This window comes from Cherax quadricarinatus, chromosome 2 (assembly GCF_038502225.1).
Source record: "Cherax quadricarinatus isolate ZL_2023a chromosome 2, ASM3850222v1, whole genome shotgun sequence".
In the NCBI taxonomy this organism is placed as follows: domain Eukaryota; kingdom Metazoa; phylum Arthropoda; class Malacostraca; order Decapoda; family Parastacidae; genus Cherax; species Cherax quadricarinatus.
In genome coordinates, this window is record NC_091293.1 from 75,599,087 (window position 1) to 75,622,241 (window position 23,155).

Sequence of the window (23,155 nt, forward strand, 5' to 3'; positions counted from 1 at the left end):
GACAATTAGATGATCTGAGGAGACAAGAGGCCTAATTCCTTGGATCGAGAGCCTCACCTCAACAAGGTACCCCACTTTGAAGAAAAAAGTATTATGAACTTATGAGGACGAGTGTTGGGGAGCGAGAGACGATAGGTTTGACCCCAAGGAAGGAGAGGTATTAGTTTACTATTTTTAAACTTCTTGGTCTTCTTCCATCTCGTCTATCATGAAATGTCTTGCTCAACTCTCAAAGGAGGTTCCTTGATGCCATTGACAGGCTCTTAATCTAAGGAATTAGACCTGTTTCCCTTCCTTGAACTAAACACTGAATCCTTCCCATTATTCTTGGTGCTACATGACCACTGTGGCTTTATTGCTCCCCCATAACTGTAATAATCTTCAGTGTTTCCTATTAAAACTTGCTCTTGAGAATTCATTTTCTATTAGGAAACACTAAACCCAGAGGGGCCAAACAGCACCTAGATAAAAGTTTCTCAAGTTTGATTCAAGGGAATGAAACTCCAGGTCCTTGGAACAAGAGCCCTTCAGGAGCCTTTAAGTGTTGTGAAGGGGGAATTCACTTTCCAGTATATCTCTGTTCTATTCCACTAATTCCAAGAGTCAGGAGAGACAATCATGCACATTCTTCATAATAATTCACTACCTATTATTAAGGAGGTGCTATTTTTTTTTAATTAGGGGAGGAACTAAACTTTTTCTGATGACACTGTGCTTTTGGGAGATTCTGAAGAGAAGTTGCAGAGGTCGGTGAACAAGTTTGGAAGGGTATGTAAAAGGAGTAAATTAAAAATGAACATAGGAAAGAGCAAGATGATGAGGATAAAAATTTTAGGTAATGAAAGACGGGATATCAGATTGGAGGGAGTGAGTATAGAGAAAGAGAATGTATTCAGATATTTGGGAGTGGATTTGTCAGCAGATGTGTCTCTGAAAGACGAAGCGACTCATAGGATTGATGAGGATAAAAAGGTAATTGGTGCATTGAAGTCTGTGGAGACAAAACCTTATCCATGGGAGCAAAGCGAGGAATGTATGAGAGTACAGTGGTACCAACGCTCTCACATAGGTGTGAAGCATGGGTGGCGAATGTTGCAACAAGGATAAGGCTGGAGGCAGTGGAGATGTTGTCTGAGGGCAATGTGAATATAATGTAGAGAATACATAACTTGGAGATTAGGAGGTGCAGGGTTTCTAAAAGTATTATACAGAGGGCAAAGGAAGGGTTGAGGTGGTTTGGACATTTGGAGAGGATGAAACGAAACAGAATGACTTGGAGGGCATATAAATCTGTACTGGAAGGAAGGCAGGGTAAGGGTCGTCCTAGGAAAGGTTGGGAGGGAGATGGTAAAAGAGGTTGTCTGTGCAAGAACCGTGGATTTCCAACACGCGTACGTAAGCATGTTAGAAGTGGAGATTAATGGTTTTCATTACTTGACATGCTTCACGAAATCGTAATGACATGATAGCAAACAAACCATACCCCGGCCGAGATTGAACCCGCGGTCAAAGAGTCTCAAAACTCCAGCCCGTCGCGTTAGCCACTAGACCAGCTAGCCACAATAAGATTCATCCAACTAGGTGTATTTTTACATCATAGGAAGGTTAGCACAGGCACCACTGTGACCACAAATGCAAGTTTTTACAGACGAATCTCCAGCTAGCGTGGCCGTGACGAGCTCTAGCTCAAGTCCCTTCACTGCCGTCAACATGACTCACGAAATCGTAATGACACGATTGCAAACAAACCATACCCCGGCCGGGATTGAACCCGCGGTCATAGAGTCTCAAAACTCCAGCCCGTCGCGTTAGCCACTACGATTTCGTGAGTCATGTTGACGGCAGTGAAGGGGCTTGAGCTAGATAGAGTTCGTCACGGCCACGCTAGCTGGAGATTCGTCTGTAAAAACTTGCATTTGTGGTCACAGTGGTGCCTGTGCTAACCTTCCTATGGTGTAGAAATATACCTAGTTGGACGAATCTTATTGTGGCTAGCTGGTCTAGTGGCTAACGCGACGGGCTGGAGTTTTGAGACTCTATGACTGCGGGTTCAATCCCGGCCGGGGTATGGCTTGACATGCTGTTGGCGTGTGAGCAAAGTAACATTTATGAAGGGATTCAGGGCAACCGGTTAGCCAGACTCGAGTCCTGGATGTGGGAAGTACAGTGCCTGAACTGTAGTTCAGTCATGCCTCTGGCAAGACATTGACAGAATGAATAATGACGAAAATGATACTTCTTTTTTGGGTCACCCTGCCTTGGTGGGAAACAGCCAATGTGTTAATAAAAAATGTATATTATAATCAAAAAGCGTTAAATAAAAAATATATAAATCTACTAACTACATGGATCCTATAGTACCTGCCTGTGGAATGGAAGGATAACAAGGTTTGAATCAAGGAAATAGAGAGGAAAGCCAAGAAAAGTAGTAGGCTTGTTGGGGCCATACAGTACCTAAGAATGGGAGACAATCACATTCCATCCGAGGAAAGTAGCTCCAGTTCCTTGGATTAAGTGCCCTTCAATGGCATCAAGGCACCCTCAAAGGGGAGTTGGGATCATGCAGTGCCTCAGTAATGAAAGGAAATCTGGATTCGTCTATTATTATTATTATAATCAAGGGGGAAGCGCTAGGATTATACAGCGCCTGTGGGGGGGGATGGAAGGTATTCAGGGTTAATTCAGGGAAATAGAGTACAGATCCAGTTCCCTAGATCAAGAGCCCCTCACCAGCATCAAGGAACCTTCTTTGAGGGTTGGTTTCGTCTAGGGAAAGAAAAGCTAATGCAAACCACCTGGAGATGGCCCGGTGGTCTGGTGGCTAAAGCTCCCGCTTCACACACGGAGGGCCCGGGTTCGATTCCCGGCGGGTGGAAACATTTGACACGTTTCCTTACACCTGTTGTCCTGTTCACCTAGCAGCAAATAGGTACCTGGGTGTTAGTCGACTGGTGTGGGTCGCATCCTGGGGGACAAGATTAAGGACCCCAATGGAAATAAGTTAGACAGTCCTCGATGACGCACTGACTTTCTTGGGTTATCCTGGGTGGCTAACCCTCCGGGGTTAAAAATCCGAACGAAATCTTATCTTATCTTATCTAGCAAACTTGTGAATAAGATTTTTGTTTCTACATTATTGAGGGCTTGGATTATTATAATCAAGGGGAAGCGCTAAACCCGTAGGATTATACAGCGCCTGGGGGGGATGTGGAAGGCATTCAGGCTTAATTCGGGGAACTGGAGCACATATCCAATTCCCTAAATCAAGAGCCCCTCACCAACATCAAGGAACCTTCCCCGAGGGGCGAGGGCTTGGAGAACCAACAGATTACTGGCATTACACTCAACCCCTCCCCCCCACACACACACACACCAACCTAGTTTTTTGCTGAAGGCCATTTTGTGGACAGCTCTGATTATTAACTTTTTGCTTATTGTTATTCCATTCACAAGGGAGCACTAACCTAACTGGCATCATACAACACCTGAGGGAAATGGGAGGCATCGTATGTCCAACTCAGGAATCACGTGTCCAACTCCTTAGATCAAGAGCCCTCACCAGCATCTAGGAACTCACTTGAGGAATATGAATACTAATATTATGTAAATTATAAAAAGTTCAAATGGAATACTAATTTCTACAATGTAGCATACAGTACTGGGAGGCAGTAGACCCCTGGGGTCTAAGTTCAAGACTAGATATGTTTATAATTTTTTTAATGTGAATTATTTTGAACTCTTTGCTATATTTAATCAGCAGAGATGAAAAATCTGCAAGAGTAAATATGCATAATGTGTTAACTAAAGTGTTTTTAATTATCAGGTTTGATATTGGTCTGCAAGTGGTCATGACTGAGGATTATTATTAAAATCAAAACTAAGCGCTAAACCATCAAGGGTGGTGCAAGAAAGGTATAAAATACCGACAATATTGTCGGTATTTTATACCTTTCTTGCACAACTTGTCAGACACTGCAACATCACTTAACTTTCATATTGCCTGCTAGAACAGGCAGGGTGCGCCTCTTTGCAGTTAATCCCTTTGGTGTGTCCCTTAAAATTACGGCTTTGAAGACAGTGTTGGTCCCGTAAAATGCCAAAATTCTAGCGGCTTCAAATCTTATGGGTGAAAGCTGGTTGGCCTACATGTGAGAGAATGGGTCTGTGTGGTCACTGTGCACAGTAAAAAAAAAATCTGCTGCAAGCAGTGCATGAGAAAAAACTGCAAACGTGTTCTCGTTTTCTGGGTCTCACTTAATAGAATGGAAGATATATTACAGAAATAGAAGTGATAATGAATGGTTTACAGACTAAAAGTAGCTTAAAACTGAGCTCAAAATAGTGGAAATGTTCAATACTCGACAATGTTCAAGACTAAACAAGTCATGTAATGCATCCAATACACATCAACTGGTGGGTCTAATATGTATTCACGAATGTGCTGATATTATTTATACAATTATGCAGTAGTCTGAATAACAGTAAATCATCACCGGCAACTCAAAGACCAGGAGCCATACCTTTTTTTCCAGACTGCACACACAGAGGAAGCTGAAGTGACAGTAGAAACATAATCCCGCCAACAAGTGCATTTAGTTTTACGGATGACACGGTGGGCGACCAGTCTAGTCTGCTTAAAATCAAGGAGTCGCTCTGTGGTTCTGTTGTATCGATATCTGCCCCACGCAGTGCATTTCAAATGTACTGCACGAACGCAAGCAGGAGACTACCAAGGTATGCACTTCTGAGAATGCCTGCCCGAGGTTTGGGGTATAGAACGTGAAACTGCGGTTAAAACTGAGGTCGAGAAGAGGTGTAACAGATCATCAATGGAGGACGAAGAAGGATCCTCGCTAAGAGCAGTTTCACGCGAGTAAAGGTCTTAATTCGCTCTGTCAAATTGCCAGCGTGGGTTGCGAGGTGGTGAATACGAAAGAGAAGTAAGGAAGATTCGAAAATGATCGCTGTCTTTCAAGTTTGGAAGGGCAGACCAGGAAAGTCTGGTGCAGTTGATGAAGAGCAGACCAAGAGCTGAATGCAAGAGTCTGAGTACAAGTGTCAAAATGGGTGGGAGTACCCATATTTAAAACATGGAGGGGGGAGAGAAGCGAGAAAATCCTCTAACTGAATGCCGTGCGAGTCACAGTGTGACCAACCTCCCCCCTCCCCCCAAGAAGAAATGGTTAGCATTAAAATCACCAAGTAACAGAAGGGGTGGCAGTAAGGGAGAAACCAGAAATGCAACATCTGGGATAGATAGTGCCCGAGGAGGAGAGAAATACAAAGAACAGATTGTATACCACTTACTCAAGTACAGTAGATTCTTGCTGCAGTGTAATGCAGCGAAGTATGAACAAAGAGCTGATGGTAGGGTATACTGGTGCATATAAGAAGTGCACTTTCATTAAAAGTTACATCGGGAAAAGTATCTGATGAATGTAACATAGCCTGAGATGGGATGGATAATAGCGGAGCATAATTTGGGTTCTTGTAAACAAACACAAACAGGGGAAAACTAGGAGAGCAACACCTAAAGTCCACCCCGATTACCTCTGAGGTTTCAGATATTCCACTGTAAATAAGCCATGATTTGAGAAGAGAAGGATACAAGAAATATGAAAGAGGTATCTACGGACTAAAATGGTTAGAAAATCCACATGTGGAGGCAGCGGAAAACTAACAAGCAGCGAAGGGTTGGGACGCTGCAAAGAAAGGAGTTGTGTAGGTGAAGAATGAAGAGGAAGAACAGGAGGTGGATCGGTGTCCATCAATGGTTTAGTTTCCTCAATATATTCAGAGATAGCTTCAAGTGTTTCAGAGGACAAGGAAGCTGTATGTGGGACAATATTGGAGATAGAAGGAGGGGGGCAAGTAAACATTGGGGTGACGATGGAATTTACCAAAGTAGGGGGGGGGGAGACGAAAGGTTAGAGGGAACTTGAGAAGCAGATCGGGAGGGGACAGGAGAGGAAGTGACCTGGAAGGGGACAGAAGAAGAAGAAACTTGGGAGGGGACAGGAGGAAGGTACTGTATGAGGATGAACCTCCACACTCGCAACAAAGCCAGTAAGAGGTGAAGAATTGGTACAGAGACTGGAAAGGAAAAATATGCATTTAGAATAAGTGAAGGAGGGGTTAAAGGAGATTTTAACAATTTGGATTTTTTGGACTTCAGAGAAGTAGAGGGGTGATGGGGAGGAGTTGTTGTGCAAGGTCTTGTAGACAAACATGTGAGTGATAAGAAGAGGTCCTGCAGTCCTGAGTCCAGGACTGCAAAAGAATTGGAGACAGAGGTGACTGCGGAAGGGGTGGCCAGAGGCGGCTGTGGGAGTTGAGAACCGAGCTTTGGGGTTGTTTAGTAACTCAATAATAAGAAATATGGGGAAGTTGCAGAGATTGGTGGATGAATTTGGTAGGGTATGCAAAAGAAGAAAATTAAAAGTGAATACAGGAAAGAGTAAGGTTATGAGGATAACAAAAAGATTAGGTGATGAAAGATTGGATATCAGATTGGAGGGAGAGAGTATGGAGGAGGTGAATGTATTCAGATATTTGGGAGTGGACGTGTCAGCGGATGGGTCTATGAAAGATGAGGTGAATCATAGAATTGATGAGGGGAAAAGGGTGAGTGGTGCACTTAGGAGTCTGTGGAGACAAAGAACTTTGTCCTTGGAGGCAAAGAGGGGAATGTATGAGAGTATAGTTTTACCAACGCTCTTATATGGGTGTGAAGCATGGGTAATGAATGTTGCAGCGAGGAGAAGGCTGGAGGCAGTGGAGATGTCATGTCTGAGGACAATGTGTGGTGTGAATATAATGCAGAGAATTCGTAGTTTGGAGTTAGGAGGAGGTGCAGGATTACCAAAACTGTTGTCCAGAGGGCTGAGGAAGGGTTATTGAGGTGGTTCGGACATGTAGAGAGAATGGAGCGAAACAGAATGACTTCAAGAGTGTGTCAGTCTGTAGTGGAAGGAAGGCAGGGTAGGGGTCGGCCTAGGAAAGGTTGGAGGGAGGGGGTAAAGGAGGTTTTGTGTGCGAAGGGCTTGGACTTCCAGCAGGCATGTGTGAGCATGTTTGATAGGAGTGAATGGAGACAAATGGTTTTTAATACTTGACGTGCTGTTGGAGTGTGAGCAAAGTAACATTTATGAAGGGGTTCAGGGAAACCGGCAGGCCGGACTCGAGTCCTGGAGATGGGAAGTACAGTGCCTGCACTCTGAAGGAGGGGTGTTAATGTTGCAGTTTAAAAACTGTAGTGTAAAGCACCCTTCTGGCAAGACAGTGATGGAGTGAATAATGGTGAAAGTTTTTCTTTTTTGGGCCACCCTGCCTTGGTGGGAATCGGCCAGTGTGATAAAAAAAAATGGGGAGGTCTCCCCTGGAAGTGTATGATGAGAGACTGCCATAGCATAAGGAAAGCCTTCTGTTTCTTTGAGACAACAGATTTCTCACTCATTTAAGTAAACTTGGCAACGGCGAGAGTAAGATGGGCGAGCTTCATTACAATTAAGGCAAGAGGGAGGTAGACTACAATATCTATTGGTGTGGTTGTCGGCACCATAGGCTGGGCATTCGGCTATGGACTTGCAATGCAGCCTCTCCTCACTTAACAGTAAACATGTCAGTAAACGAATTCATCGTTAAGTGAGGAGCATACTATAAAGGTTTGTGTCAAGCATCTTTGATATTGTTTTAATGTCACCTTTGCACCATTTATAACATTTCTGGTATATATTTAAATATTTGGTGGATAAAAGGCTGATGGGTAGGCTCCAGGATGTACATGTTTATAGAGGGGCAACTGATATATCGGATCATTATTTAGTTGTAGCTACAGTTAGAGTAAGAGGTAGATGGGAAAAAGAGGAAGGTGGCAACAACAAGTAAGAGGGAGGTGAAAGTGTATAAACTAAGGGAGGAGGAAGTTCGGGTGAGATATAAGCGACTATTGGCAGAAAGATGGGCTAGTGCAAAGATGAGTAGTGGGGGGGTTGAAGAAGGTTGGATGAGTTTTAAAAATGCAGTATTAGAATGTGGGGCAGAAGCTTGTGGTTATAGGAGGGTGGGGGCAGGAGGAAAGAGAAGTGATTGGTGGAATAATGTAGTAAAGGGTGTGATAAAAGAGAAAAAGGTAGCTTATGAGAGTTTTTTACAAAGCAGAAGTGTTATAAGAAGAGCAGAGTATATGGAGAGTAAAAGAAAGGTGAAAAGAGTGGTCAGAGAGTGCAAAAGGAGAGCAGATGATAGAGTGGGAGAGGCACTGTCAAGAAATTTTAATGAAAATAAGAAAAAATTATGGAGTGAGTTAAACAAGTTAAGAAAGCCTAGGGAAAGTATGGATTTGTCAGTTAAAAACAGAGTAGGGGAGTTAGTAGATGGGGAGATGGAGGTACCTGGAGTTTACCTGGAGAGAGTTCCGGGGGTCAACGCCCCCGCGGCCCGGTCTGTGACCAGGCCTCCTGGTGGATCAGAGCCTGATCAACCAGGCTGTTGCTGCTGGCTGCATGCAAACCAACGTACGAGCCACAGCCCGGCTGATCAGGAACTGACTTTAGGTGCTTGTCCAGTGCCAGCTTGAACACTGCCAGGGGTCTGTTGGTAATCCCCCTTATGTGTGCTGGGAGGCAGTTGAACAGTCTCGGGCCCCTGACACTTATTGTATGGTCTCTTAACGTGCTAGTGACACCCCTGCTTTTCATTGGGGGGATGGTGCATCGTCTGCCAAGTCTTTTGCTTTCGTAGTGAGTGATTTTCGTGTGCAAGATCGGTACTAGTCCCTCTAGGATTTTCCAGGTGTATATAATCATGTATCTCTCCCTCCTGCGTTCCAGGAAATACAGGTTTAGGAACCTCAAGTGCTCCCAGTAATTGAGGTGTTTTATCTCCGTTATGTGCGCCATGAAAGTTCTCTGTACATTCTCTAGGTCGGCAATTTCACCTGCCTTGAAAGATGCTGTTAGTGTGCAGCAATACTCCAGCCTAGATAGAACAAGTGACCTGAAGATTGTTATCATGGGCTTGGCTTCCCTAGTTTTGAAGGTTCTCATTATCCATCCTGTCATTTTTCTAGCAGATGCGATTGATACAATGTTATGGTCCTTGAAGGTGAGATCCTCTGACATGATCACTCCCAGGTCTTTGACGTTGGTGTTTCACTCTATTTTGTGGCTAGAATTTGTTTTGTACTCTGATGAAGATTTAATTTCCTCATGTTTACCATATCTGAGTAATTGAAATTTCTCATCGTTGAACTTCATATTGTTTTCTGCAGCCCACTGAAAGATTTGGTTGATGTCCGCCTGGAGCCTTGCAGTGTCTGCAATGGAAGACACTGTCATGCAGATTCGGGTGTCATCTGCAAAGGAAGACACGGTGCTGTGGCTGACATCCTTGTCTATGTCGGATATGAGGATGAGGAACAAGATGGGAGCGAGTACTGTGCCTTGTGGAACAGAGCTTTTCACCGTAGCTGCCTCGGACTTTACTCTGTTGACGACTACTCTCTGTGTTCTGTTAGTGAGGAAATTATAGATCCATCGACCGACTTTTCCTGTTATTCCTTTAGCACGCATTTTGTGCGCTATTATGCCATGGTCACACTTGTCGAAGGCTTTTGCAAAGTCTGTATATATTACATCTGCATTCTTTTTGTCTTCTAGTGCATTTAGGACCTTGTCGTAGTGATCCAATAGTTGAGACAGACAGGAGCGACCTGTTCTAAACCCATGTTGCCCTGGGTTGTGTAACTGATGGGTTTCTAGATGGGTGGTGATCTTGCTTCTTAGGACCCTTTCAAAGATTTTTATGATATGGGATGTTAGTGCTATTGGTCTGTAGTTCTTTGCTGTTGCTTTACTGCCCCCTTTGTGGAGTGGGCTATGTCTGTTGTTTTTAGTAACTGTGGGACGACCCCCGTGTCCATGCTCCCTCTCCATAGGATGGAAAAAGCTCGTGATAGGGGCTTCTTGCAGTTCTTGATGAACACGGAGTTCCATGAGTCTGGCCCTGGGGCAGAGTGCATGGGCATGTCATTTATCGCCTGTTCGAAGTCATTTGGCGTCAGGATAACATCGGATAGGCTTGTGTTAATCAAATTTTGTGGCTCTCTCATAAAAAATTCATTTTGATCTTCGACTCTCAGTCTGGTTAGCGGCTTGCTAAAAACTGAGTCATATTGGGACTTGAGTAGCTCACTCATTTCCTTGCTGTCATCTGTGTAGGACCCATCTTGTTTAAGTAGGGGCCCAATACTGGACGTTGTTCTCGATTTTGATTTGGCATAGGAGAAGAAATACTTTGGGTTTCTTTCGATTTCATTTATGGCTTTTAGTTCTTCCCGCGATTCCTGACTCCTAAAGGATTCTTTTAGCTTAAGTTCGATGCTTGCTATTTCTATGACCAGTGTCTCCCTACGCATTTCAGATATATTGACCTCTTTTAGCCGCTCTGTTATTCTTTTCCGTCGCCTGTAAAGGGAGCGCCTGTCTCTTTCTATTTTACATTTACTCCTCCTTTTTCTTAGAGGAATAAGCCTTGTGCATACATCGAGTGCCACCGAGTTAATCTGTTCTAGGCATAAGTTGGGGTCTGTGTTGCTTAGTATATCTTCCCAGCTTATATCGGTTAGGACTTGGTTTACTTGGTCCCACTTTGTTTTTGTTGTTGAAGTTGAATTTGGTGAATGCTCCCTCGTGACTAGTCTCATTATGTCGGTCTGGGGCTCCACGCATACATGTCTGAACCTCAATTATGTTGTGATCTGAGTATATTGTTTTTGATATGGTGACATTTCTTATCAGATCATCATTGTTAGTGAAGATGAGGTCTAGTGTATTCTCCAGTCTAGTAGGCTCTATTATTTGCTGGTTTAAATTGAATTTTGTGCAGAGATTTAAAAGCTCGTGTGAGTGTGAGTTTTCATCAGAGCTGCCTCCTGGTGTTATTACTGCAACAATATTATTTGCTATATTCCTCCATTTTAGGTGCCTTAAGTTGAAATCCCCCAGGAGCAAGATGTTGGGTGCAGGAGCTGGAAGATTTTCCAGACAGTGGTCAATTTTTAACAGCTGTTCCTGGAATTGCTGGGATGTTGCATCCGGAGGCTTGTAGACTACCACAATGACTAGGTTTTGGTTCTCGACCCTTACTGCTAAAACTTCCACTACATCATTTGAGGCATTAAGCAGTTCTGTGCAAACAAGTGACTCTGCAATGTACAGGCCAACCCCCCTCCCCTTTTGCCTGTTCACTCTGTCACATCTGTATAGGTTGTAACCTGGGATCCATATTTCGTTGTCCAAGTGATCCTTTATTAGGTAGATGGCAAGAATATTTTGAGGAACTTTTAAATGTTGAGGAAGAAAGGGAGGCGGTAATTTCATGCACTGGCCAGGGAGGTATACCAACTTTTAGGAGTGAAGAAGAGCAGAATGTAAGTGTGGTGGAGGTACGTGAGGCATTACGTAGAATGAAAGGGGGCAAAGAGGCTGGAACTGATGGGATCATGACAGAAATGTTAAAAGCAGGGGGGGATATAGTGTTGGAGTGGTTGGTACTTTTGTTTAATAAATGTATGAAAGAGGGGAAGGTACCTAGGGATTGGCAGAGAGCATGTATAATCCCTTTATATAAAGGGAAAGGGGACAAAAGAGATTGTAAAAATTATAGAGGAATAAGTTTGCTGAGTATACCAGGAAAAGTATACGGTAGGGTTATAATTGAAAGAATTAGAGGTAAGACAGAATGTAGGATTGCGGATGAGCAAGGAGGCTTCACAGTGGGTAGAGGATGTGTACATCAAGTGTTTACATTGAAGCATATATGTGAACAGTATTTAGATAAAGGTAGGGAAGTTTTTATTGCATTTATGGATTTAGAAAAGGCATATGATAGGCAGTAGGTTGGTAGACAGCAACCACCCAGGGAAGTACTACCGTCCTGCCAGATGACTGTGAAACAGAAACCTGTAACTGTTTTGCATGATGGTAGGATTGCTGGTTTCTTTTTCTGTCTCATAAACACGCTAGATAACAGGGATGTCTTGCTACTCCTACTTACACTTTGGTCACACTTCACAGACACGCACATGCATATATATATATAAATACATCTAGGTTTTTCTCCTTTTTCTAAATAGCTCTTGTTCTTCTTTATTTCTTCTATTGTCCATGGGGAAGTGGAAAAGAATCTTTCCTCCGTAAGCCATGCGTGTCGTATGAGGCGACTAAAACGCCGGGAGCAATGGGCTAGTAACCCCTTCTCCTGTAAACATTTACTAAAAAAGAGAAGAAAAATTTTATATAACTGGGATGCTTGAATGTGCGTGGATGTAGTGCGGATGACAAGAAACAGATGATTGCTGAAATTATGAATGAAAAGAAGTTGGTTGTCCTGGCCCTAAGCGAAACAAAGCTGAAGGGGGTAGGGGAGTTTCGGTGGGGGGAAATAAATGGGATTAAATCTGGAGTATCTGAGAGAGTTAGAGCAAAGGAAGGGGTAGCAGTAATGTTGAAGGATCAGTTATGGAAGGAGAAAAGAGAATATGAATATGTAAATTCAAGAATTATGTGGATTAAAGTAAAGGTTGTATGCAAAAAGTGGGTCATAATAAGCGTGTATGCACCTGGAGAAGAGAGGAATGTAGAGGAGAGAGAGAGAGATTTTGGGAGATGTTAAGTGAATGTATAGGAACCTTTGAACCAAGTTGAGAGAGTAATTGTGGTAGGGGACCTGAATGCTAAAGTAGGAGAAACTTTTTAGAGAGGGTGTGGTAGGTAAGTTTGGGGTGCCAGGTGTAAATGATAATGGGAGCCCTTTGATTGAACTTTGTATAGAAAGGGGTTTAGTTATAGGTAATACATATTTTAAGAAAAAGAGGATAAATAAGTATACAAGATATGATGTAGGGCAAAATGACAGTAGTTTGCTGGATTATGTATTGGTAGATAAAAGACTGTTGAGTAGACTTCAGGATGTACATGTTTATAGAGGGGCCACAGATATATCAGATCACTTTCTACTTGTAGCTACACTGAGAGTAAAAGGTAGATGGGATACAAGGAGAATAGAAGCATCAGGGAAGAGAGAGGTGAAGGTTTATAAACTAAAAGAGGAGGCAGTTAGGGTAAGATATAAACAGCTATTGGAGGATAGATGGGCTAATGAGAGCATAGGCAATTGGGTCGAAGAGGTATGTGGTAGGTTTAAAAATGTAGTGTTAAGAGTGTTCAGCAGAAGTTTGTGGTTACAGGAAAGTGGGTGCGAAAGGGAAGAGGAACGATTGGTGGAATGATGATGTAAAGAGAGTAGTAAGGGAGAAAAAGTTAGCATATGAAATGTTTTTACAAAGTAGAAGTGATGCAAGGAGGGAAGAGTATATGGAGAAAAAGAGAGAGGTTAAGAGAGTGGTGAAGCAATGTAAAAAGAGAGCAAATGAGAGAGTGGGTGAGATTTTATCAACAAATTTTGTTGAAAATAAGAAAAAGTTTTGGAGTGAGATTAACAAGGAAGCCTAGAGAACAAATGGATTTGTCAGTTAAAAATAGGAGAGGAGAGTTATTAAATGGAGAGTTAGAGGTAGTATTAGGAAGATGGAGGGAATATTTTGAGGAATTGTTAAATGTTGATGAAGATAGGGAAGCTGTGATTTCGTGTATAGGGCAAGGAGGAATAACATCTTCTAGGAGAGAGGAAGAGCCAATTGTGAGTGTGGTGGAAGTTCGTGAGGCAGTAGGTAAAATGAAAGGGGGTAAGGCAGCCGGGATTGATGAGATAAAGATAGAAATGTTAAAAGCAGGTGGGGATATAGTTTTTGGAGTGGTTGGTGCAATTATTTAATAAATGTATGGAAGAGGGTAAGGTACCTAGGGATTGGCAGAGAGCATGCATAGTTCCTTTGTATAAAGGCAAAGGGGACAAAAGAGAGTGCAAAAATTATAGGGGGATAAGTCTGTTGAGTATACCTGGTAAAGTGTATGGTAGAGTTATTATTGAAAGAATTAAGAGTAAGACTGAGAATAGGATAGCAGATGAACAAGGAGGCTTTAGGAAAGGTAGGGGGTGTGGACTAGGTGTTTAGAGTGAAACATATAAGTGAACAGTATTTAGATAAGGCTAAAGAGGTTTTTGTGGCATTTATAGATTTGGAAAAGGCGTATGACAGGGTGGATAGGGGGGCAATGTGGCAGATGTTGCAGGTGTATGGTGTAGGAGGTAGGTTACTGAAAGCAGTGAAGAGTTTTTACGAGGATAGTGAGGCTCAAGTTAGAGTATGTAGGAAAGAGGGAAATTATTTCCCAGTAAAATTAGGCCTTAGACAAGGATGTGTGATGTCACCGTGGTTGTTTAATATATTTATAGATGGGGTTGTAAGAGAAGTAAATGCGAGGGTCTTGGCAAGAGGCGTGGAGTTAAAAGATAAAAAATCACACATAAAGTGGGAGTTGTCACAGTTGCTCTTTGCTGATGACACTGTGCTCTTGGGAGATTCTGAAGAGAAGTTGCAGAGATTGGTGGATGAATTTGGTAGGGTGTGCAAAAGAAGAAAATTAAAAGTGAATACAGGAAAGAGTAAGGTTATGAGGATAACAAAAAGATTAGGTGATGAAAGATTGGATATCAGATTGGAGGGAGAGAGTATGGAGGAGGTGAATGTATGCAGATATTTGGGAGTGGACGTGTCAGTGGATGGGTCTATGAAAGATGAGATGAATCATAGAATTGATGAGGGGAAAAAGGCGAGTGGTGCGTTGAGGTATATGTGGAGGCAAAGAGGGGAATGTATGAGAGTGTAGTTTTACCAACACTCTTATATGGGTGTGAAGCATGGGTGATGAATGTTGCAGCGAGGAGAAGGCTGGAGGCAGTGGAGATGTCATGCCTGAGGGCAATGTGTGGTGTAAATATAATGCAGAGAATTCGTAGTTTGGAAGTTAGGAGGAGGTGCGGGATTACCAAAACTGTTGTCCAGAGGGCTGAGGAAGGGTTGTTGAGGTGGTTCGGACATGTAGAGAGAATGGAGCGAAACAGAATGACTTCAAGAGTATATAAGTCTGTAGTGGAAGGAAGGCGAGGTAGGGGTCGGCCTAGGAAAGGTTGGAGGGAGGGGGTAAAGGAGGTTTTGTGTGCGAGGGGCTTGGACTTCCAGCAGGCATGCGTGAGCGTGTTTGATAGGAGTGAATGGAGACAAATGGTTTTTAATACTTGACGTGATGTTGGAGTGTGAGCAAAGTAACATTTATGAAGGGGTTCAGGGAAACCGGCAGTCCGGACTTGAGTCCTGGAGATGGGAAGTACAGTGCCTGCACTCTTAAGGAGGGGTGTTAATGTTGCAGTTTAAAAACTGTAGTGTAAAGCACCCTTCTGGCAAGAGAGTGATGGAGTGAATGATGGTGAAAGTTTTTCTTTTTCGGGTCACCCTGCCTTGGTGGGAATCGGCCAGTGTGATAATAAAAATAATATGATAAAGTGGATAGAGGAGCAATGTGGTAGATGTTCCAAGTATATAGAATAGGTGGTAAGTTACTAAATGCTGTTAAGAGTTTTTATGAGGATAGTGAGGCTCAGGTTAGGGTGTGTAGAAGAGAGGGAGAATACTTCCCAGTAAAAGTAGGTCTTAGACAGGGATGTGTAATGTCACCATGGTTGTTTAATATATTTATAGATGGGGTTGTAAAAGAAGTAAATGCTAGGGTGTTCGGGAGAGGGGTGGGATTAAATTATGGGGAATCAAATTCAAAATGGGAATTGACACAGTTACTTTTTGCTGATGATACTGTGCATATGGAAGATTCTAAAGAAAAATTGCAAAGGTTAGTGGATGAGTTTGGGAATGTGTGTAAAGGTAGAAAATTGAAAGTGAACATAGAAAAGAGTAAGGTGATGAGGGTGTCAAATCATTTAGATAAAGAAAAATTGGATATCAAATTGGGGAGGAGTAGTATGAAAGAAGTGAATGTTTTCAGATACTTGAGAGTTGACGTGTCGGCGGATGGATTTATGAAGGATGAGGTTAATCATAGAATTGATGAGGGAAAAAAGGTGAGTGGTGCATTGAGGTATATGTGGAGTCAAAAAACGTTATCTATGGAGGCAAAGAAGGGAATGTATGAAATTACAGTAGTGGTACCAACACTCTTATATGGATGTGAAGGTTGGGTGGTAAATGCAGCAGCGAGGAGACGGTTGGAGGCAGTGGAGATGTCCTGTCTAAGGGGAATGTGTGGTGTAAATATTATGCAGAAAATTCGGAGTGTGGAAATTAGGAGAAGGTGTGGAGTTAATAAAAGCATTAGTCAGAGGGCAAAAGAGGGGTTGTTGAGGTGGTTTGGTCATTTAGAGAGAATGGATCAAAGTAGAATGACATGGAAAGCATATAAATCTATAGGGGAAGGAAGGAGGGGTAGGGGTCGTCCTCGAAAGGGTTGGACAGATGGGGTAAAGGAGGTTTTGTGGGCGAGGGGCTTGGACTTCCAGCAAGCGTGCGTGAGCGTGTTTGATAGGAGTGAATGGAGACGAATGATACTTGGAACCTGATGATCTGTTGGAGTGTGAGCAGGGTAATATTTAGTGAAGGGATTCAGGGAAACCGGTTATTTTCATAGTCAGACTCGAGTCCTGGAAATGGGAAGTACAATGCCTGCACTTTAAACGAGGGGTTTGGGATATTGGCAGTTTGGAGGGATATGTTGTGTATCTTTATACGTATATGCTTCTAAACTGTTGTATTCTGAGCACCTCTGCAAAAACAGTGATAATGTGTGAGTGTGGTGAAAGTGTTGAATGATGATGGAAGTATTTTCTTTTTGGGGATTTTCTTTCTTTTTTGGGTCACCCTGCCTCGGTGGGAGACGGCCGACTTGTTGAAAAAAAAAAAAAAAAATTATTTATACAGCAGTGTACTGTATATTGTTATAAACAGAATAAAAAAAATCAGCTCTAATATACATTATTTAGGTATGCATACTGGTCAGAGAGCCCATTGTTTTAAGTCTGAATCGTCAGTAAAGGAGTACGTTGCTAACTGAGGCGGCGCTGTATTTCGCTGGATGACCAAAACGCCAGCAATTTCTACACTGTTGCGGTGTAGGGATCACCTTTCGAACTTGTAAACGGTGTCCCACAATACAAACCGAGGACAGAAGCTCACGGCAGTCAAAAGTTAAGCAAGCTACATTGCAAGGGTAGAGTCTCCGCCTGCAGGCAGGTAGGAAATAAGTGCCTACTTTGAGGACTGGGAAGTTTTGAAGCTCAAGCTGTTCCAGAATGCCATCACTACATGTCTGGAAATTACATTGGACAATTGTACGAGGTAGAACGACAGTACCACTACAAGAATTGAGAAAGTTTTTCAATTGTTACAGGAATATCATCTATGGTTGAAAGGAGAGAGAGATCGCAAGCCTGGCTAGCATTCTGTACTGAGTGTGCGCACTGCTCTTGAGAGCATGAAAGGGTATGTCCTGACCAACATGGCATAGGAGCACCTTGCTAATACTACTATGATCGTAAAGATAGTCAGTAGAAAAAGTCTGTCGCAAAGTAAAAGAAACTTAGTCCATTGTGTATTTTGAAACAGTGTAAGGGTAGTGTTGTGCCAGTCTTTTCTAGGCAGAGTGAGAAGTAACCGAAAGGGTATCATCTGTTAATGGTCTTGGGTGTTTAGGTATGGGACCAGAGTTGGTCCAACATGGAACGGGCAGGCAATCCAAAAATCACTGCACTGTAGAGGGAGAAGCCGGAAGTATGGTCAAAGTGCAGAGGTGGGACATATCAAAAAAGTCGGGTGGAACCTCAGTACCCGGAGCAGGTGACTAAACAGCACCAGCAGAAGGTACAGAGGCATTAGAAAGGTTCGAAGAATGGTCAAACAATGAAGTAGGGTCAAAACAAGGTGTGGTAGCAGAAAGGGGCACGAGAAGAGCTGTTTCATGGATTTGGGACTCCATGGTTATGTCACTTTTTTTTTTTTTTTTTTTTAGAAAAAATTAAAAACAAGAATAAAAAAAAGGGGGGGATATGGAGGGATAGCTCCTAGGAGGAATGAAAGGGCCGTAAATCCCCCTCCGTACCCAAGATGACCCCAGCACTGCAAGTTGTGCAGATGTGGCATGAATCCCATGCTATACCCCACCCTTCATGCCAGTAAACCAGCAATCCGGGATAGCAACCTCATATCTACTGAGCCACCTTGGTGGACAAGAGAGAGAGTGGCCGGATACCTGCCACAAAGCATACCTCCTTTGGCCACCATCCCCTGGAATCTGAAAGGCAGCCTCCAGAGATACACCTGTCACCTGAAAGACACCCAAAGTTATTCCCCAGGAGACTGGAGAGGGATTGGGACATCCCCAGGTGATCCAGATTCCACAGCAAATTACACCACCAAGGACCTCAACGGAATGGGATGGACTACAGTACCCTTCCCCCTATCTAGGAACTAGAGTGCCTGTGAGGAGAATCCCAAAGGCTTAAAACAGGATAGAGGGATGGGGAGGGGAGTAGGAAAGGGAAAGGGGGGATGGCGAGGATGGGGTAGGGAAGGAGGATTGGGGGGTAATCAGGCTCAGTCTGAAGACCAAAAGGTCCAATTCCTCAGACCAATAGCCTCTTTACCACGATAAGGAGTCCCCCCCCTTGAATGGGTTGGGGGGGCTCCTTGGCACAGTGAAAAGGCTTTTGGTCTGAGGAATTGGCCCCTTTGGTCTTCCTCAAACCAAACCTAATTACCTCCCAATTCCCCCCTTCCCTACCTCATTCTCCCCATCCCTTCTTTCCCTTTCCTGTCCTTTCCCCATCCCTCCTCCCCCTTCCTTTCCAGCTTTTGGCCTTTGGGGTCTTCCTCTCTGAAATTCTAGCTCCTAGGTTGAGGAAAGGGTATTGATACCCATCTCATTTTGTTGAGGTTCTTGGCGGTGGTGTTTGCTGTATAATCTTTATCATCTGGGGATGTCCTGTTCCCCTCTGGAATTTTAGGGAGTGACTCAGGTCAGGGTGTCCCTCAGGTGATGGGTGTATCCCTGGAGGCTGCCTGTCAGCTCTGGGAGGTGGTGGCTGATAGAAGTATGCCTTGTGGCGGATTTCTGGCTGTCCACTTGTGTCCGCAAAGGTGGCTCAGCAGATATGAGGTTGCCGTCGTGGATTGCCGATTTACTGGCATTTAAGGTAGGGTATGGCACTGGTTCCATGTAGCATCTGCACTGCTGGCTGCACTGTGGGCCCTCTTGGAGGGGAATATACAATCTCTCATTCCTCATTATAAATAAATAAAGGGGAAACCATGACTTTGCCTCTTCATCCCAGGCCATTTCCTGCAGCACCCCTTACAGACCCTGGCACACCTTCGGACCTTTCTTCAGACATCTTTTTAAACCCAGTACTTTCTCTGGGTAACATTTCATTACCCTCTGGTACGGGTTGGCCATCACTAATTCAGCAATCGCTAATCTGGTTTCCTCAGTAATCCAGCACTAATTTCAGCTAGTGTAATTTCAAATTTCTCACACCAACCTGCCACTACTGTTTGGTGGTGCTACTTGCTGCACAAGTCATTCTAATTTCTTTTTCTTCATTTGTTAAAACCTGCTCACTTTTAGCCCTAGCCTTGACTCCAGTGAAGAAAGGAAATGCTTCTTGTTTTGCAAAGTGCAAACACAAGACATTGTCCATGAAAGATAAGGTTAAACTTCTGAGCCCTCTTTGAAGAGGTTATGTCTGAGGAACCCCTCTCTTTTACAGGCAGTCAATACTACTACAAGGAATGGAAAAGAGGGTAAGAGTGGGAGGTAGTACTGATAAAAAAAAGGCATCATTTATGGAGAAGCACTAAACCTGCAGGTCATACAATGCCTTGTAAGTTCAATCCATGGAAGGAGAGGACAGGTTCAATTCCTGAGATCAAGAGCCCCTCAGTGCCATCAAAGCTTTCATGAGAGACGACATATATATTCCTTAAAATGTCAGTGAAAATGCACTTTACTACATGGGGCATAATAAAGTTGCATGTCACATATACACCACCAGTTAAGCATATTTTAATACCCAAAATAAGGATTAAGTATACAATACAACATGTGCATATGCCCCTCAATCCCTCCCTCCCTCATCCCCCAATTTTCACATACAGGTGAACAATTTCATAGGTATGAGAGACAGGGAAGCCTGTTGATAAGCACTAAAATGTTTTTATAAACTAAACAAAAATAGTCAATTTAAAGACAACTTATTTACTTTCTCTCTCAAGACATACCATGCATCTTACTTTGGGGTTTGTGCTTATAAAAGTTTTGCTTAAAGGAAGACTTTCAAAAGACCCTTGTAAATTTGTTACAAATATGAGGATAATGTAATAATGTATTATCAATAGTTATCAAATATCAATTTATTTGTAATAATGGATACAAGTACTAAATTATTTACAGTTTTATTACAAACTTAAGGTACTAAGGTCACTCAGTCCCCTGTACTTTATAAACTGTATGTAGTTTCTTACCACAAAAAAAAATAAAAAGTATACTAAACAGCTCAAAAGAACTTACAATGCACATAAAATTACACAACACAGGAAATATCTAAGTATGGAAAGTTTTCTGTGTAATCTTAAATAAACTTAAACACCTGTATATGACCAGAAGTCAAATTTGTGCCATGACCTTCCTAGCAGCATCAAGGATTTTAAACAACGTAACCTTATTAATTATGCTATGGATATAAAACCACACAAATTCATAATAGGTTAGGTTACTATAATATGGCACTGATGGCAAGGCTATGGCAAGGGTTGATTTATGGTCATAGCTCCAAGTGCAGTGCCTGCACTCTGAAGGAGAGATGCAATTGTTACAATTAGAAGGTACATCCAATTTTGATGTCAGCACACTTCTGGAACATCAACATCACTTGTTCGCTGTTTTGCCAGAAGTGTGCCTACTTCACAGTTCAGGTCCCCTTCTGAACTGCAACACCCTCAACCCTCCTTCAGTGTATGTATATATATATGTATGTATGTTATATTACACAATTATATATACATCACATACATGCTCCACACAAATAACTGATGAAAATAATTATACAGTATATATGCACAATTTGAATCCCTTGTTGAAGCATACTGGTCATCATAATCAAGGCTCCATTTCCACAGCATTGTGTATCCAACTTCTTCCAGTAAATAAGGTTAATCAAACTTTGAATGTTACTTGGCTATACGCTTCACATTGCTATCGTACTCTTTGTCGTTGATATTTAGCATCAAAGTATCAGCACCCAGGTACACACGATTCTGTGCCTGAGAAATCTATTGGGACAAAAAAATATACAGATTAAAAATGATCTGATAAATATTTTAATGAATTTAAGTGAATAACAAGCTGTAATACCTATACTACACAATAATTTATGTTATTAACCAGATATAATATTTGAATTTCAAAGTGAGGTATGGCCTTTGAAATACCGAAGCATAGACAAGAACCGAGGCAGTAAAATACATCCGAGATCAATGTGCTGCAATTATTAAGATTTCTAAACAAGGAAATAAGTGTGTATGGCTGTATGAAACCTAGGTAGTAGGTGGGTAGACAGCAAGCGCCCAGGAGGTACTACCATCCTGTCAAGCGAGTTTAAAATGGAAGCCTGTACTTGTTTTACATAATGGTAGGATTGCTGGAGTCTTTTCTGTCTCATGAACATGCAAGATTTCAGGTATATCTTGCTACTTCTACTTGCACATAGGTCACATTACACAAACATGTACAACCATATATATACACAACCCTCAGGTTTTTCTTCCATTTTCTTACTATTTCTTGTTCTTGTTTATTTCCTCTTATCTCCATGGGTAAGTGGAACAGAATTCTTCCTCCATAAGCCATGCGTGTAGTAAGAGGCCACTAAAATACCGGGAGTTAGGGGCTAGTAACCTCTTCTCCTGTATAAATTACTAAATTTAAAAAGAGAAACTTTCGGTTTTCTTCTTGGGCCACCCTGCCTTGGTGGGATACGGCTGGTTTGTTGAAAGAAAGGCGGCAGCTGTATGAAAGGTATGATACAACAAGCAGAAAAGGAGGTTCTTCATATGGTTTGGTCAAGAAGAGCTAGTGCGCGATTATGATATATATAGGCTTAAACATTCAGCAAGCACAGGAATATGTCTTCATTCTGAGTGGAGGAAAAGCAGTATTTGAAATTTAACATAATATTTAATCCATTTTTAAAAGTGGGAAAAACAATACTGGTACTCAAAAGGTGGATGGTGATGTAACAGTTCAGAGTAATTACTAGATCATAGATGTCTGTACCCTTCCCGAATGACAGCCAGGAATTTAGTTATCTTTTTAAGACTCGCCCCACCATGGTAAGAAACAATCAGAAACATGGTTTCACCAATATGCAAATTTATTTATTTATTCATGCATTAATAGAAGTTCAATATAACATATACTGCAAAGAAGAGATGGATCAATAATGAGTCAAGCATCAACTATTGACAGGGAGGAATAAAGTAGAAATTACATCTGATAGAGAAGACAAAAAAATTAAATGAACAACCAGAAATAAAATGGGCAAAAAGATGCAGAATAACGCATCAAAAATAGGCATGATAACAAGGGCAATACAGAGTACACAAAAATGTACACAGCTGACAAGAGGTACTAAAACAATTGCTGCAATGTAGACTATGGACTCCGACTATGATTTGGCTATGAATCAGTGCTGTGATCTATAACAGCCACATAATCAAATTGCAAAAAAACTACTTCTGGCAGTGAATACAGCCAAACCCAAGCAATGGCTTCACAGAAGAAAACGGTTTTCCCAATGACTTGAGTCCTGGAAATGAGAAGTACAATGCCTGCACTTTAACCCTTTGACTGTTTCAGGCCCCTCTCTGAAACTATCATTCTATGTCGCCAAATATTCGAAAAAAAAAAATTATTTTTCTTATGAAAATTTTAGGAATATTTTTGCGAGTGTTTTAAGCCTAAAAAAAATTTTTGCCATCAGTACTTACCGAGATATAGAGCCGCAAAGTTTGCAGAAAGTGATGTGCGTACGGCAACAGCGGCGACTGCCACCCACCCGGTATTCTTTTATTTACTCTAATTCAAAGGTTTCTTGCATTTTTCAATATTTTTCTGTTCCAGGTAACTTATGT

General features: G+C 42.3%; 1 protein-coding gene across 1 annotated transcript in view; it reads right to left on the reverse strand.

Annotated features, from left to right (window-relative positions):
* Nucleotides 1–20,361: 20,361 nt before the first annotated feature.
* Nucleotides 20,362–23,155, reverse strand: part of Phb2 (prohibitin 2) — a 55,082-nt gene continuing 52,288 nt past the window's right edge. The window contains exon 8 of the mRNA XM_053776268.2: nt 20,362–21,295. Within this exon, the coding sequence (XP_053632243.1) occupies nt 21,194–21,295 (102 nt within the window). The 3' untranslated portion in view covers nt 20,362–21,193. The remainder of the gene's footprint in view (nt 21,296–23,155) is intronic.